The sequence below is a fragment of the Amphiura filiformis genome, chromosome 7 (assembly GCF_039555335.1).
Source record: "Amphiura filiformis chromosome 7, Afil_fr2py, whole genome shotgun sequence".
Lineage (NCBI taxonomy): Eukaryota > Metazoa > Echinodermata > Ophiuroidea > Amphilepidida > Amphiuridae > Amphiura > Amphiura filiformis.
In genome coordinates this window covers 54,390,442-54,406,285 of record NC_092634.1, presented here as the reverse complement: position 1 = coordinate 54,406,285, position 15,844 = coordinate 54,390,442, and the positions used below count along the sequence as shown (strand labels likewise).

Genomic DNA, 15,844 nt, shown 5'->3' with positions numbered 1-15,844 from the left:
CTATACTTATCCATGAGGGAAAAACAAACAAAAAGCCCACAAATAATGGAAAAAATATTAAGTGAATTGCAGCAAATGTACAATATTCATCTTCACAGACTGTTTTTGTTTGTCCTGTCTTGTCTTGTCTCATCTTGTCTTGTCTCATCTTGTTTTGATCCTATTCATTAACTAAAATGTGGCTTACTATTTAGGTTATGGGTTCTCAATAGGTAGTCCTCAAACCAAGCGTGAGTCATCCTATAATTGCAAACGATCATAGTATAACTAGAAATTATGTTCAATACAACAAACAAACTGGGCAAACTTCCATTGACCTTTGAATCACTGGGATCAATTGGGGGGACCAGCCCCCTCCAGTGCCCCGATGATGCTACGCCACTGCCTCAGACCAGTGGTGAATGGTATTGTACTTTAACATACAAAATGTATTTGGCTATCAAATGCAAATTTTTGAACTGTGTTTGACCCACAAGTAAATATAATTGAAAACCTGATAAAGATCATACATAATTGCAAACAATCATAGTATAACTAGAAATCATGTTCAATACAACAAACATACTGGCAGAGGTGTAAGTCTTCCGGAAATTCCCGGAATTCCGGAAATGTGGCCAAAATTAAAAAAAATTCCGGAAATGTAAAAAAAAAAAAAAAAAAAAAAATTTTTTAATTTTATTTAATTTTTTTTTTTTACATTTCGGATTGATGATGATAATTTATCATAAAAAGAGCAAAAAAAAAAAAAAAATTGAGGGGGTGATACCCTTCAGCCTATTCCCCGGACAAGCCCGTGCACTTCCGGGAATTTGGCGAGGTGCTCGCCTTTGGCTCGCATGTTTTTCAGGGAGTGGATCGTTACCTCACTTACACCTCTGTACTGGGCAAACTTCCATTGACTTTTGAATCACTGGGATACTAAATAATGTATAGTGCGATATTTTTGTTGGGTTAATTCTTCATGATTTTATTGATTCTGGACAGTTTAGTGGGTGTTTAATTTGCATTTCCAAATATATTCACATTAAGTACTATGTGTAATAAATATTGTTGCGGGGTTGAAAATTTATGACTGCCTGTTTGACCGCGAAGAGCGTGAAAATTAAATCCCAGCGAAAATGTGCCATTATTTTGACAGTATAGCAACAGGATATTAGATATTACCTTTAGTCAAGTTTGTCATTGCATGATACTGCATTGAATGGGGAATTGCCTGCTGTATGTACATGTAATTGACACAAATGGATATAGTGTATGCCTATGTTCAAGCTCGCAAATTGTAAGTACGGTAATACTGGCTTAAATATAGTAGGAATAACTTAATTTATATTTTGTATATGTGTTTGTTTAGAGGGGTGTGTATGTGTGTGATTGCTTTAACATGTCCTGGATTTTGGTCTGTTTTCAAAGCATTGAACAATAGAAACCAGCTCCAACCGGACGGAACTGCCCGGATCCAGCGAGTTTTTATTTTATCCCTTAACCTCCCTCTGACACTGGAGTGCAAGATTACTGATCTTTTCATAAAAAAATTCCAACTTGGTGTACGTCCATATCAAAACGATGCACTTGCCGGCTGCTACATGTGTCTCATTTCACATAATAGCTAGGAATAAATACCAGACTCATCTCATATGGAAGTCGCTTCAAATCATTCCCGAAGTGACATGTTTAAGGAGTGTTCTCTGTATACTAAATCATGTGACTTAGGGATGATTTGAAGTGATTTTCACTTGAGTCTGGTATTTATTCCTAGCTATTATGTGAAATGAGACACATGTAGCAGCCGGCAGGTGCATCGTTTTGATATGGATGTACTTTGTTCAGTTTGGTCAAGAAAATGTTAATCCCCTGTGTCAAACTGAAAAGAATGAACAAAAAGTGTACACTCCAGTGGCACTCCAAATCCGGGGAGTAAGAGCGCTAAATGGAGCAAGAGCCAGAATGTCTAACTGACAGTATATTAAATCATTTTAAAATTCAAGTGACAGTAAGGTATCCTGCCAATAAGAGACTTCATGATTTTTTCCCCAACAGATACAAATGTATTAGACAGCCTGTATGATGTTATCTTTGATGAAGAATTCCTAGGTGGCTTGAATCTTCGCTGCACCGGTTCCCGTGCGTACCGTATGCCTCCAACAGCGCTCATGAACATATCCTTCGGTTTTCGAAAGGAGTCCGGGCAACATCGAAGCAATAGACCAACTGCGGTGGTGAAACCTCAGTTCTCGGGTGGTCCACCACATTCTCAGCACTCACAGAGCCCTGCTTATTACAGCAGTATGATGGGCAAATTAGGAACACCAAATAGTCATGTTGGGAACCTCAAGTATACGCCACGTAACCAGGTAGGCTAGGCAATAGAACCAAATTACAGTTTGTTCGGCTTATAAAAGGCGGAAAAGTCTAATAACACTGTGTATTGATATAGAATGGCATGCACACAGTTGAGCGCATTGCTTACACTAGTTGTGCGTTGCGTAATGCGTGACTGGCTCATGCTTATGTGAATTTACGCGAGAGTGAATTGGGACTTTATTGACACACGCAGTAACATAAGCAGAATCATTTTCGCTACAAACTTTAGGCTGATCTTTTAATCAACCTTCGATGCTTGGTCGATCCTTATTATTTATAAATCAGTTAATTGACTGTTGTTAATTGTGATAACATATAAATCTTTGCATGTAATGATATTAGTGATTCATACACTCTTTGATAGCGAGAACCAATGAGAGCAAGCGTTAGAAAAATCTAAAACATGCATTGATTGTGTCTAATGCACGGGCGCACACTCCGCGTACAACTCACAGTGCTTTCGGACGCGTTCATTTTTTTTGCGGTTTATTATTTGCTTGTATTTTCCAACACTTTTAGCGACAATTTTGTTATAAAAATAGCAAAAATCATGGAATTTTTACTTGTGTATGAAATAGGTAAATAAATGCGAATCACTTGTTGCTTGTGAAATTGTACAAAATAATGCACTTGTACTGAGATTTTGATACATCTAATGCACTCCCCCTTCAGGGCTTGTGCATTAGACACATTAAAATCTCAGTACGCATGCATTATTTTATACAATTTCATTCCAAACAAGTGATACGCATATATTAACCTATAATTAATTAGTTAATAGTTCATTAATAACAAGCATCAAAGCAATATCAATGGTCTTTCCATGGATCAAACTAATTTGGTTGTTGTGTCTTATGGAATTACTGTAAACCCCAATATTTTCGCGGCACAAAATGTTTGTGATTTTAAAAGAGCCGTAATTTTTGCAACATGTCATTTTCCTGATATTTTCTTAAAGGCCTCTAGAAATGATGAGGATGAACATTTTGTGAATCCATGTCCCTTGTGAAATGTTTGAATTTTCAATGCCGTCAAACGTTTCATACTTTGATTAGGATGTGTACATGTTAGAAAAACATGTGACATTCACAACACGCTTGTGTAAAGTGTAGCAATTCTAAATGTATTTTATTGATTGTATTGCAGAGGGCAGGTGGGAAGTCAGGTGCAGAGCCAGCGACGGAGCAGTTCTACAATCCACCACCATTAATGCAACTTGACACCGCACCATACAGCACCCCATACCAGCAAACCCCACCGCCAGACACCCATCCAAGCAGATCCTCATCTGGTAGGAGATCTCAGAGGAATAACCAAGAAGAGGCTCCATCATTCACCTTGCTGACCAAAGCTGGACAGAAAAGAGTTGGACAGCCTGTGAAGGAGACTAATTACAAATCTCAAACTCAAGAAAGAAAGACTCCTGCACATGCAACATCGAAAGAGATGGCTAGACCTGTAACTGAAAGCAGTTCAAATTATGCTAGTGTACTTAAAGTTGGGAGTAAAACAAATAATGATGGTGAAGTTGCTGCAGTAGCAAGGGGTCAAAAGCAAGACAGTAGAGCTCAGAAGCCAAAGAAAGATACAGCTCAGCAAGGCAATGTGGTGGTACAAGAAGCAGACGAGTTTGCCAATTTGTGGAAGCAACTACAAGCAGCCGACAGTGATGGTAACTCTAATCCAAACACCCCTACTAGGAATAGAACAAACCAACCTGAAGTAGTTGGCAGTAATAAGCAAGCTATGCAAGATGCTACTGCAGATATTCCACTTAAGCCAAAGGGGGTGACTGATCTGGTGGTGAATGAAGAGGACAGAATGTCTCCAAGATCATACGCCAAGGTGAGCATGTTATAAGTGCTATAATATGTATATGACGGGTTATTTTAATGGTGTCCTGAATTCGGAAATTAGGCTGCTTAGGGTCTTGTGAAATTACCATTAACCTGTCAGTGTCCCTACGCTATAGATCGGGGGGTACTCAGATTTGATCAGAATTGTGTCACAAATAATAGCTAGTGACAAGTATTAAAGTAGCCAATTAGAAATGCGTATGTACTTGGTCCATGCAGTGATGCAATTAAGGTTAAAGGGGCACAACCACAGAAAGCCACAGATGAATAGCAAACAATCAAATTATCGGCATCACCAGATAACGAGGGCCGATCGTTCCATGCAGGGCGGCAGACAAAACTGCTATGCACATATTTACGGTCTTTTAGATAGCCAGGCTCACATCACACAATGTAGGTGGCGCTATTCGTCCATAGGGAAGTGGAATGTGCCTGTACTGTCCAAAAATGGCTTTACTGTGGGGCTCAATGGAAAAAATTACTAAAAATTAATTTTGACAACCAAAACCTAAGTGATGTTGACTTATGTTGGTACTAGCATAATAATGGATTCATAAGCTATCACATAGTGTAATCTATGTTCCACCAAGTGGACACTCGTTAAAGCGCTAAAAAGCAATTTGTGTGTAAATCAAGACCATCCAAAACAGCTTTCTTACAGTAAAGAATAGGAGGTCATCTGGGGTCACATACAGTAGTGTACATTGTACATGTGCCTGCTGTCACAATCTCACACACAAAATTTTGGGCAATTTGGTGACACTGTTTTTGTCTGTAACTTCAAAAGTATATGCACTAGAAACATGATTGACCCCTTATTGTTTAGGTAATTTGATTCTCTTTCAAATGAAAGAACTTTCAGCTAAAAATATTGAACTTAAAAATTTTATGAGCATACCTATTTTACAGCATGCAACGCTCCATCGCGTATAGGCAAAGGCACACAATGCTGGCGTGATTGTTAGACATGAAATATCGGCCCTCATGAATATGCAAGAATTCACACCATACAAAGCACGGGCTTTCACTGTTTGTGATTGTCTGTGGTTGTATGTGGGCACAACTGCTATATATTGACTGGGTATTATATATGTTTAAATCAATCCTCTATAAACATTTTATTTTTACAGACTGGAACAGAGGAGCTGTGTCGCCTTCTCAACATCTCAGCAGTGTCAGAGCCCACAAAAGATGAGATAACACCACCAACATCTGAATCATCTTCATCTCTTGAAGCAAGTCCAAAGAGTGACACTGATGCTACACCAGTGACACCATCATATGGAGTCCCTCTCTCTGTTGATGAACTATTCTCAAGTAAGGGGTTACATTATTTGTTTTACTAAAATTTGGGTCTATTCTTCATGTAAGCATACACAAAATTGTCAAAACTTTATTGAGGGATTAGAAATCTTTATTCAGTAAGCTGTGTAATCCCTGTCTAGATACTACATGTAGGCTAATTAGGCTACTGAGTAACTGACAGGTGCTGGACAAACTGAGGTCTATCCTTCATGTAAGCCCACACAAAATCAGTCTATTATAAAGACTTCATTGGGTGATTAGAAATCTTTATTCAGTAAGCTGTGTAATCCCTGTCTTGATACTACATGTAGGTTAACTCTGAGTAACTGACAGGTGCTGGGACCAACTGAGGTCTATCCTTCATGTAAGCCTACACAAAATTAGCCTATTGTCAAGACTTCATTGAGGGATTAGAAAAACTTTATTCTGTAAGCTGTATACTCCCTGTCTTGATACTACTCTAATAACTCTCAGTATGCTTCCATGAAGGTCGTACTGATTTTTGACCGAAATTGAATCAATTAATCAATCCGTAGACTTTCAGAAATGTTGGATCACACGCATCGCATAAATTCATGAGGTTATGAACTGTTTTTAAAGGTTGGTGGTCAGATATTTTTGTATTGTGTTTTGTATCTCAAATTTAGGCCTGTACCAAAATGATCTGACTCCCAAGTTTTGAGGTAAATTTGCACTAGCCATTTTGATATAAGAAGTAAAAACATGTTTCACAACAGCCCATAGAATGGTATTTGTGGTATACCACAATTGGGGATGAGGCTATCACTTTTTCGTTAATAACATCTAAATGGAATATATTTAAGGCCTAAAATATGAGCTTTTTTGCGATGCCAAAATCTCCATTTTGATAGGAAAAAGTGAGGGGTGAGGCTGTCGATCAGGTCACCCATCTTTAACAGTCACATATCTAATTTGGTGACTCTTATTCTGTTTCTTACAGGTGTATTTCCAAAGAAGCAGCAGCCCAATACCACATCAACATCAGTAGCCATGCCAGGCTCCCCTCAACCCCCAGCATCACAAGGCATGCCACATGGGCAACACACCGTACCCATCAACATTCCATTTTGCAGACAATCACAGTACCCTATAAGCCCAATAACTAGTTTTTCACCCCAGACACGACCACTCCCCCCTGGGTTAGTTGCCGGTAGCCCACTGGTACTAGCAGTTCACACAAGCTCACTAACAGGAAGCAGTAGTGAAAGCTCTTCAACTGGAAGTCCTATTGTTGCAGTACCACTCCCCACCCACGGGCAACCAAGGATGCCGGCTGATCCAAGGACCCCACCACGTCCAATACCGAGTGGATCGCAGTATGAAGGTTCACCAATCACAAATCCGATGAGGGGACCAGCACCACCTCATCAGGGATCACCTCAACAGTTCCGAATGCCAGCACCTCAAGGTGCTCCAGCTACTTTGTTAAGAGGACCCCCGATGGTCAGTCGTGGACCCTTGCCACCATCTATGTTTGCAGGGCCTACATATACACAGATGCTGCACAATTTTTGCTATCAGAACAGGATGCCTCGCCCACAGTTTGAATTCTTTCCCAATCCGAAGACAGTGAGTATATATTTGTTCACTTCTGTTTTTTAACTGTAGTTTTAATCGTCTACTCAAAATGTATTTGCTTGTTAGTATGTTTTAAATTCAAAACATTTTTGTGTTGTTCATCTTCCAACTTGGCACTTCCGATGCACACATGTCTTCTCTCACCTCAGTGACAGTATCGCATGCTGAATATTCTTAAAATATGTGCCAAACAACGGTGCAGTATCATTCCTCCAAAATTTGCCCAGATGTTTCTCATTGTCAACCCAGAATGTTGACCTATTTTTGAAATCAAGATTGGGCCAATTTTAGGGGGGAAATCATTGTTTATTTGCCACATCCAGTGTCCAGAGAGAGTAAACACTGCTGAGTATGTCAGTCGAACTGATAGATCTAATAACTTTGAATTCTATATTAAGTAAGCTGTGTGTGTGTGTTTCTTACTAAACTGCATATGTGAAAATAGAAAAAAAGGTAATTCGGTAGATTTTCCTCAAGATCCACATGTTACTTGTCACTGGTGTTAGGTATACTATGAGAGTCTAAAAAACGTTACGGTGCGGCAAAACTGTGTAATTACCTGTGTACCTTACTTTGTACTTCAAAGTGGACAAACTGTAAGTATGAAATCTTACAGCATTTAACAAATGTGGACTATAGTTTGTTTGGGTTATAAATGGCAAAAAATTATTTGGTTGTTGTTACAGCGGCGTCAATCAAGTTGCAGCTTGCACTCGCATAAATACACATAAGCGTGAGGCAGTCACGCATAACGCAACCAAGCGTTAAAAGTGCTGCGCCCAACTACTGTGTACACACCTTTCTATATCAATACATAATGTAATGAGTCTCATTTTTTTGTCAATTATTATTTGAAGGGTACAATCAGGGCTGCAATACAACTACCCAACAGGCCTAAAGTGATTGGTCCTGATGGTGTAAATCAGCATGCTGCTGTAGATATGGTCTCTCATATCTGTCTAAGGCAACTGGTAAGTCCATTACATTCTTATTATCTCTCCTTTAGGTTTGCACTGGGGGGCATACAAAATTGTTAATAAGCATATGTGCCTATTAACAAGTTGCTCAGACAAGAACAAATTTTTAGGGTAGTTTGTTAAACTTTTTCATTTTTTTCTTTTAATTTACAAATATCTGTAACATAGATAGTTTTAGATAATATAAAAGAAAAAAATGAAAAAGTATCGAACTACCCTAAAAATTTGTTCTTAGCCGAGCAACTTGTTAGTGGGCACATATTAATGACTTAAATGATGTGGTTTCTTCTTCTCTTTTCCAATTCGCTGATGATAATTCAATTGTCCGTCCTATCTATGGTGATTTAGACCATAAGATTCTTCAACAGGACATTGAAAATATTTTTCAATGGTCAGTTTGTAACAAATTTCCTTTGAACCTTTCAAAGTGTTCCACCATGCACATGACTAGATCTAAGTCTCCTAAATTCTGTAGTTCTTTTATTATGGGCAGTGATGAGCTTAAAGAAGTTGATGAATTCAAGCTGCTTGGAGTTACTTTCAGTAAGGACCTTTCTTTTGACTCTCATATTGGTAATGTTGCTGATAAAATTTCTAAGCTCTCCGGTTTTATAGTTAGATGTACTAGAAATATGACTTCTGATGCTTTACTTAATCTTTACAAATCTCTCATTTTGCCACATATTGTTTATTGTGTTTGTGTCTGGTCTCCATTTCAAAGGAATCATATTGATAGGTTGGAAAAATCCAGAGGAAAATCACTCGTACTTTGTTCTACAAAGATTTTCCTGAAGTTGATTTTGATGATCGTCCTCATATTCTAAGAGGCTTGTAGATCTTGAATTGATTAAGCTTGAGGATGTTTACAAGTGTCAAAGATTAGTCTTGGGATTTAAAATAATCAATGAGATTGGGCCTCCTTCGTTTAGTTCACTGGTTCAAAGAAGTATTTTAGATAATTCTAGGCTATTGCATCAATCTGCCAAATCTTCATCTTTCTTTAATTCCATGTTTGTCTCCCTTCCACGCCTTTGGAATGGAATGCCCTCTGAATTGCATCATGTTAACAATCTTGTTGTATTAAAGTCTGAATGTAAATCTTTTACTTGAATATGCTTAAATGATCTTGTGGTATTTAATGTTTTGGATTATGTATTTTCAAATGCCTTTATTTTATGTATTGGCTTATATATATTTTATATATATAATTTTTTTTTTTTTGTACTTTCAAGTTTAATCTTTTTATTCATGTGCAGGATGAGTGGGCACTTCTGTGTTTGGGCTTTTAGCCCATTCACTCATCCTGAATTACTTGCTTTAGTCATGTGTAAGAAATGTAAAGTGTGTATAAATGTACTGTTATTTTGTTACTTTGTATTTTGCAAGTAATTCAAATAAATATTATTATTATTATATGCTTATTAACGAAGGGTAGGGTCTTTCTCCAGAAATCATTATAATTATGTGGGTCTTTGTTTTGAGGGCACGGTGGCTCAGTGGTTACGGCCTTGGACTCATAATCTGAGAGCTTGCTCGACGGCGTGGGTTCGATTCCCGTCCCACCACCGTGTTGCGCCTTGGGCAAGGCGCTTGCCTCGCTTGCCTCACCCCACCCAGGTGCAATGGGAAGCTGTTAGGGGTAGTCACAGTCGTTGTACTGATGGACCCTGCGCCACTTGTAGGCTGCAAACGTGGTTCCGACATATTCTAATGACAGCGGAATAAATGTAAAGCGCTTAGAGGCTGTTTACGGCATAAAGCGCTATATAAATGTCAACATTTTTTATTTTTTTTATTTTTATTTTTTTGAAGAAATAGATTCTTAGACATTGGTCTCTTTAAAAAATTGCCCATGCTACGTGCAAACAACACAGTATACATTGAATACTTTGAACCAAAAATCTGTGCGCTTTGGAAAAATTCAAGTAATTGGTTTTAGTTCTAAGAGAGCAATTATATTATAGCCTAATCCCAGCAACTGAGATATGCTGTCATTCTTATTTAGCATTATGGCTCTCTATCAACATATGAAGTATCAAATGAAACTGTTTATACGCTTTATACATTGCATGGCTGATAAGCACTCCCAGTGTTTATCTATATGGTTTGGGTGTAACATGACCAGAGCTGTCTAATTCACAAGTAATCAGACCACTGCATGTACAATGTATATGTGACCAGCTCCAACGAAACCCGGAGCAAGTCGCCAGGCATGTTTTTGAGGCCCTTGAAAGATGACATTCCCATTAAAAAATCAAATTTTGGAATTCTTAATTTCATGGTATTTGACCTTGGGACTGAGTGGACTTTCAAATCCTTGAAAGTACTTATTAAAAAGAGGTTTATTTAATCAATAATTGGCAGTTGAATTATGATAATCCCTATTCAATCCTGTGTAAAGCAGGAAACTGATTAACCCATTTCTCAGAATAGCAGTACGTCAAAAATATCAAGATATCATTTACAAAATTATCCATATTCTGAAAAGTATTGACGCTATTTATATACTTTTGGTATAAAGCTTGTCTAGTGCTTACATTTTCATTCAAATCATGAAATTTCAAAAATGCGACTTGTTCCTGGTTTTGTCAGAACGGGTCGCATATATGCTAATCATGCACGCTCCATAATATAACTATTGCTTATCTTTTCTGTGTTTCTATCACTTGACTATAGGATCCTAATTTTGGCATGCAAGGTGTAGTAAGGGCTCCTGTATCAGGGCCACCTCCAACTCATGGTAGCCCTCGTCAACCTCCTCCCCCAGTACATGGTAGCCCTCGTCAACCCCCTCCACCAGTCCATGGTAGCCCTCATCAGCCGCCAGTCCATGGTAGTCCTCATCAACCCCCACCTCCACATGGTCAACATCCTCATGGGAGTCCAGTGCGAGGACAACAACCTATACCGCGGTATCCACTGTTCCCTATGGAGCAACAGATGGGAGCAAGACCTATACGGCCAACATTTGGAGCAGTAGGTAGGTGTTTTCAAGTGATAAAAGAGTTTAGCTTCAACACTACACTATTTTTCGCTCACCTGGAACGTTTTCACTAGATCGACTAGTATCTTCAACAGATGGTTATGCTGTGATGATATCTTGTGTTATCAAATTTGTAATGATGCTGTTAAAAGCCATAGTAAAAATCTGGACAATATCTTGCAAGTGACTTCAACTTACTTGATTACAGGGAGCAATTTCATCATGTAACATTTCTTTTTTTAAATCCTTGTATTGTTTTGTTACGTTTCAAGGTCCACAATGGCAGCAGCAGCAGCAGCAAGGAGTACCACGTCCACTGATGGGGCCTATGGTAATACCATATCAAGGAGGACAATCACCACAAGCTGTCTTCCATACAGCAGGGCCTAATCCATTTGTTCCACTTCAGGTGAGAAAATAAACATGCACATGTGCACACTCACACACTGTGACACATTGCATGCCCAATACTGAACTTCTGCCCACAGATTACAATAATTTGGATAGACCCTTCACACTGCTCGATATGGCACTGTTTACAGCGTTAACAGGAAGAGGGTTGGGCCTTGTGATTGTTGGTCAATTGAATCGATGTCATCATTACCTCATTCGGCCAACAAGCTGTGTATCATCGTGTGACAATATAAAAATAGTGCCAAGGGTGAAAAATATCTTCTTTGTATCTCCCATCTATTTTTCATACTAGTCCCATCTTTTGTTTCACTAATATTTCAATTACATTTCACTCTTCATCCCATCTCAACGTTATTATGTTGCTTTGATTTCTCTCTCAGGTCACCAGACAACTTACTCCCAGAAAATCAGAATCAGAAGACGAAAGCACTTTTCCTACATCCCCAAGGGTGATGTCAGCCCCAGCTGCTAGTAGCACTACCCAAGACATGTTACCTCCATCAGAGCCTACAGTCATGGCAACACCTCCAAGAAATACCCAACCTACTGCTGCACCTGTCATGCTCCAAGTCCTTTCAGACCAGTCTATTGTCCAAGTAGGGGGAGTCTGCAATGTTAGCGAGGGGAATGCTTCTGTAGAAAAAGATGGTGGACTAAGTGGAGCGATTGAGCAAGCACACGAAGTGGAAACTAAAAAGGTGACATCTAGGGTTAGGAGAAAGCCTCCCAAAGCTAAATTAGCAATTAATTTTGGTGGAAATTAAACCTAAGTGGTGAAAAATTGTACATGATTTTAAAGCTTCTCACGCAGTGAGCATAGATAATTGTTGAGTCAATTATGACTAGTGCAAAATTTGAAGGAATTTTATTTGTTATCTGAAATAGTAAATATTATTCTTGAATTACCTGTATAATCCATGTTCACACAGGGCTGGCCGCTCTTGCTTTTTACTGCACCACAGTTGATTACACAGCGTTTGATGATTGCAATGGTAAAAATAGCAGGGTTTGAACCAGGCTCTACTTTTGTTAACCCTCTGGACACTACTGGTCATCTAACAGCATTTCTGATTGGTTGATAACTTGAAATGCTAAACTATTTATGGTCAAACTTGCATTTACGGATGATCTTATTAATACCTTCCTAGATTGGTTCAAAATTGGACACAATATTCATTCTGGCCAATCGGCAGGTAGTTCTCATGGGGTTAAAAAGTAAAGCCCAGTTGAGGTGGATTTTGTGTGAACCAGGAGCTACTTGAGATCAACCAAGAGTTTATTCCACATTCTTATATGATCAAGGGGAATGAGTCGGATGTCGCTAATATTGTTTTTGAGATATTGGCAAAAACAGTGTTCAAATTCTTTTGTTTTATATTGTTTTCAGCCATTGCTAAATTGCTCATAACTCAGTAACCTGCTGGACATGTAATTCTGGCATATTTGAAATTGAGACTTTCTACCAGGAGAGGTTAAAAGTTGCTCCCTGTCATGTTATACAAGAGGCTAACTGGGAGCTATTGCATTGTAATCGGTGGGAAGTATATCCTGAGTCTGCTTATTTTTACCCTTGCTTGCTTTACCATTGCATGCAGCAATATGTTGTTCTTACTTCCATACTTCCATACCCCATGTTTCTAACCCTAAAAATATGGAATATATAGCCCATATGGCTTCCTCGAGAGAGTGAGGTCAGTGCGTGCTCCATTGCACGTAGTATTCAATCACGAGCATTGTCTCGAAGAACTGCTGTATTTACACTGGCGATCAAAGGTGGTACATCTGTACATGCGCAAAGTAATTCTTAAGTGTTGACATTAGGGAGTTATGGTAAATTTTAATACACATGGCTGGCCCATTTAGTGATCCTAGCGCAAGTGTAAAAAAATTAAACTTGTTTGTAAATTGCTTAAAAGTGAAGGATAAGTCATTCAAATTGTCATTTGGTATTTTTGAAATGACAAAAAAAGAAGAAAACAGCAGTTCTGACGAAGTTGAAGCCCCATTGAAATACATGTAGCTAATTTAGATACTGTCAGTATCTAAATTACAGATTTGTGTAAAACGTCTTATTTTGTCTTAATACACGGCTTTCGGCTGAACCACTCACATCCTATGTTAGCACATCTATGACAATGACAAAGGTACCAACATCTGAATTTTGATGATTTTTACGATCGTCCGGATGAGCAAATCACTGAATGGGCCTTTAACTTATTGTGACACAGGCTTGGTAGCTTGATAAAGTTATCCATCTTAAAGATGTTATAACTGATTATATGTAACAAGCCATTTATGGTACCACTTGCCAAATAAATTGGACCGGGATGACTCACATTCCTTTTATCCCTGGCCCATTCCATGTCAACTCAGGGATGTGCACCGCCAGCACCTCTTCAATTTTTTTTTTTCTGTGTGGTGGTAGATATTGATGAGAAAGTAAAATCCTGAAAATTTGAGCTTCATACTCCATTTAGAGTTGCATGAAATTTGAAATTTAGGGGGTCAAAGCGTAAAAACTCTATGGAGTAGGCAAACCTAACTGATGTGTTGAGGTCCATAAATGTATAAAGGAATATCTTTAAAACTGTTGTCCAAGAAGTATGTTCAACATACTTTTTGATGTGGGGCAAATTCTGAAATCTGCTATCAGGGGGAAAACTTGTAACTCCTTTACTTTTCCATGGATATAGGGCCCTCAAAATGTGCAAAGTCCAATATGACTCAATTTGATAAGAGTCAGAACTCCAAAAGTGAAAAATAAATTGAGCGTCTAAAATTTTTTTACCTTGGAGTTCTGACATTAAAGTTATCAATATTGACGGTTGCATTTTGAGGGCACCTAGAATACATTTTAAAGTAAAGGCAAAAAAGTTTTCTGATACAGATTTGAATTCTACCCCAAAAAACCAACCCCAGACAATACAACTTTTCAAAGTATTTAAAGATATGTTCTTGGACAACATTTATGGACCTCCAAACATTAGTAAGGTTTGCCTTCTCCATAGAGTTGTACATGAAATCACACATTCAAACGCTGTACAACTCCCCTAAATTTTTTCTAAAACTGATGCCACGGAAAATGAAATGGAGTATGAAGCTCAAATTTTCAGGATTTTACTTTCTCATCAATATCTACCACCACACAGAAAAAGAAAAAATTGAAGAGGTGCTAATGTGCACAAACTGCACATCCCTGGAGTTGACATGGAATGGGCCCCCTGTTGTTTATGGTGGTTCAAATTAGTGTATTTCTACCTTGAAAGGCCCAAAATAAATGATAACTATGAAGTGTAAGCATTACAAATGTTTCATGTGCAGCACTTGACGTGGCAAAAACAATCCCGTAGTGTACTGATTTTTTTCTCCACGAGCAACACTCAAATATATAAGGTGTGGAGTTTTTCACATCTAATTTAATGTTAATTATGAAAACACCTCACTCCAGTGTGTAATGACATTAAAGGAACCTTTAGCGACATGGAACAAAGCGGCTTCTGAATTCCACAGGTTTTCACCCACTAATTGTTGTAGGCCTATAATTCAAATCTTGCCCACCCGGCAGGCTTTTAACCTGACAGGCCACTGCTAGTAATCTAAGAGACGCACAACTTGAGATTTGTAAATCATGAAATGTGCCTTTTATTTGTAATTTGTTAATCATTTCTTGGTTTAATGATCTACACTATAATGTGGTTGTTTTAATTTTTATTTCATTGTTAATTGTTTGTAGGATTACTTTAAAAGATAATTCCCAACCACACCACAGTTTGGTTTGTTTTATGTGCACAGTACACAAAACATTTGAGTCATATTTGTGATAATTTGATTTCAATCATAATACGATTGTGCAAGTCTTCTTGGTGCATAATCTGTGAATGTTTAGTGATATTCAGTGCTTAAGTAAAGACAACAAATTTATAATTTACCGATTTATCTTTAAAAGAGATTGTTTAAGATTGTAATTTTTATTATTATTATTTTATTATTATTCAATTGAATCTGAATTTGTTGCATTTGAGTAATATTACCAAAGACACTGAGGAGCAAGAGTGATAATCACTCCTTAATGGCTCCCAAGCGGAATACCAACTTTTTCATTATGTTAATTTTTACCTTGAATTTGATGGTGTTTCCTTGTACCGAATGAAAAGCAACGCGAGTATTGATATAGATGTAGATCATCATGTTTTAAAAAGTATTATAGGCTGTATGTAATTGTTTCTCTCAAAGTCATAACATGTGTGTGCTCTAAATAAGATCCTGAAGGTTGTTGATCTATTAGGCAAAAAAAAAAAAAAAAAAAAAAAGGTTTGTCTCAAAGCTCACGAGTTGTTTGAAAACAAATG

At 38.0% G+C, this 15,844-nt stretch overlaps 1 protein-coding gene across 1 annotated transcript in view; it reads left to right on the top strand.

Annotated features, from left to right (window-relative positions):
* Positions 1–12,543, top strand: part of LOC140157344 (5'-3' exoribonuclease 1-like) — a 59,959-nt gene extending 47,416 nt beyond the window's left edge. Inside the window, exons 29-36 of the mRNA XM_072180505.1 lie at positions 2,038–2,351; positions 3,508–4,206; positions 5,348–5,534; positions 6,484–7,112; positions 7,979–8,092; positions 10,775–11,078; positions 11,354–11,490; positions 11,876–12,543. Coding sequence (XP_072036606.1) covers positions 2,038–2,351; positions 3,508–4,206; positions 5,348–5,534; positions 6,484–7,112; positions 7,979–8,092; positions 10,775–11,078; positions 11,354–11,490; positions 11,876–12,259 — 2,768 coding nt within the window. The 3' untranslated portion in view covers positions 12,260–12,543. The remainder of the gene's footprint in view (positions 1–2,037; positions 2,352–3,507; positions 4,207–5,347; positions 5,535–6,483; positions 7,113–7,978; positions 8,093–10,774; positions 11,079–11,353; positions 11,491–11,875) is intronic.
* The last annotated feature ends 3,301 nt before the right edge of the window (positions 12,544–15,844 follow it).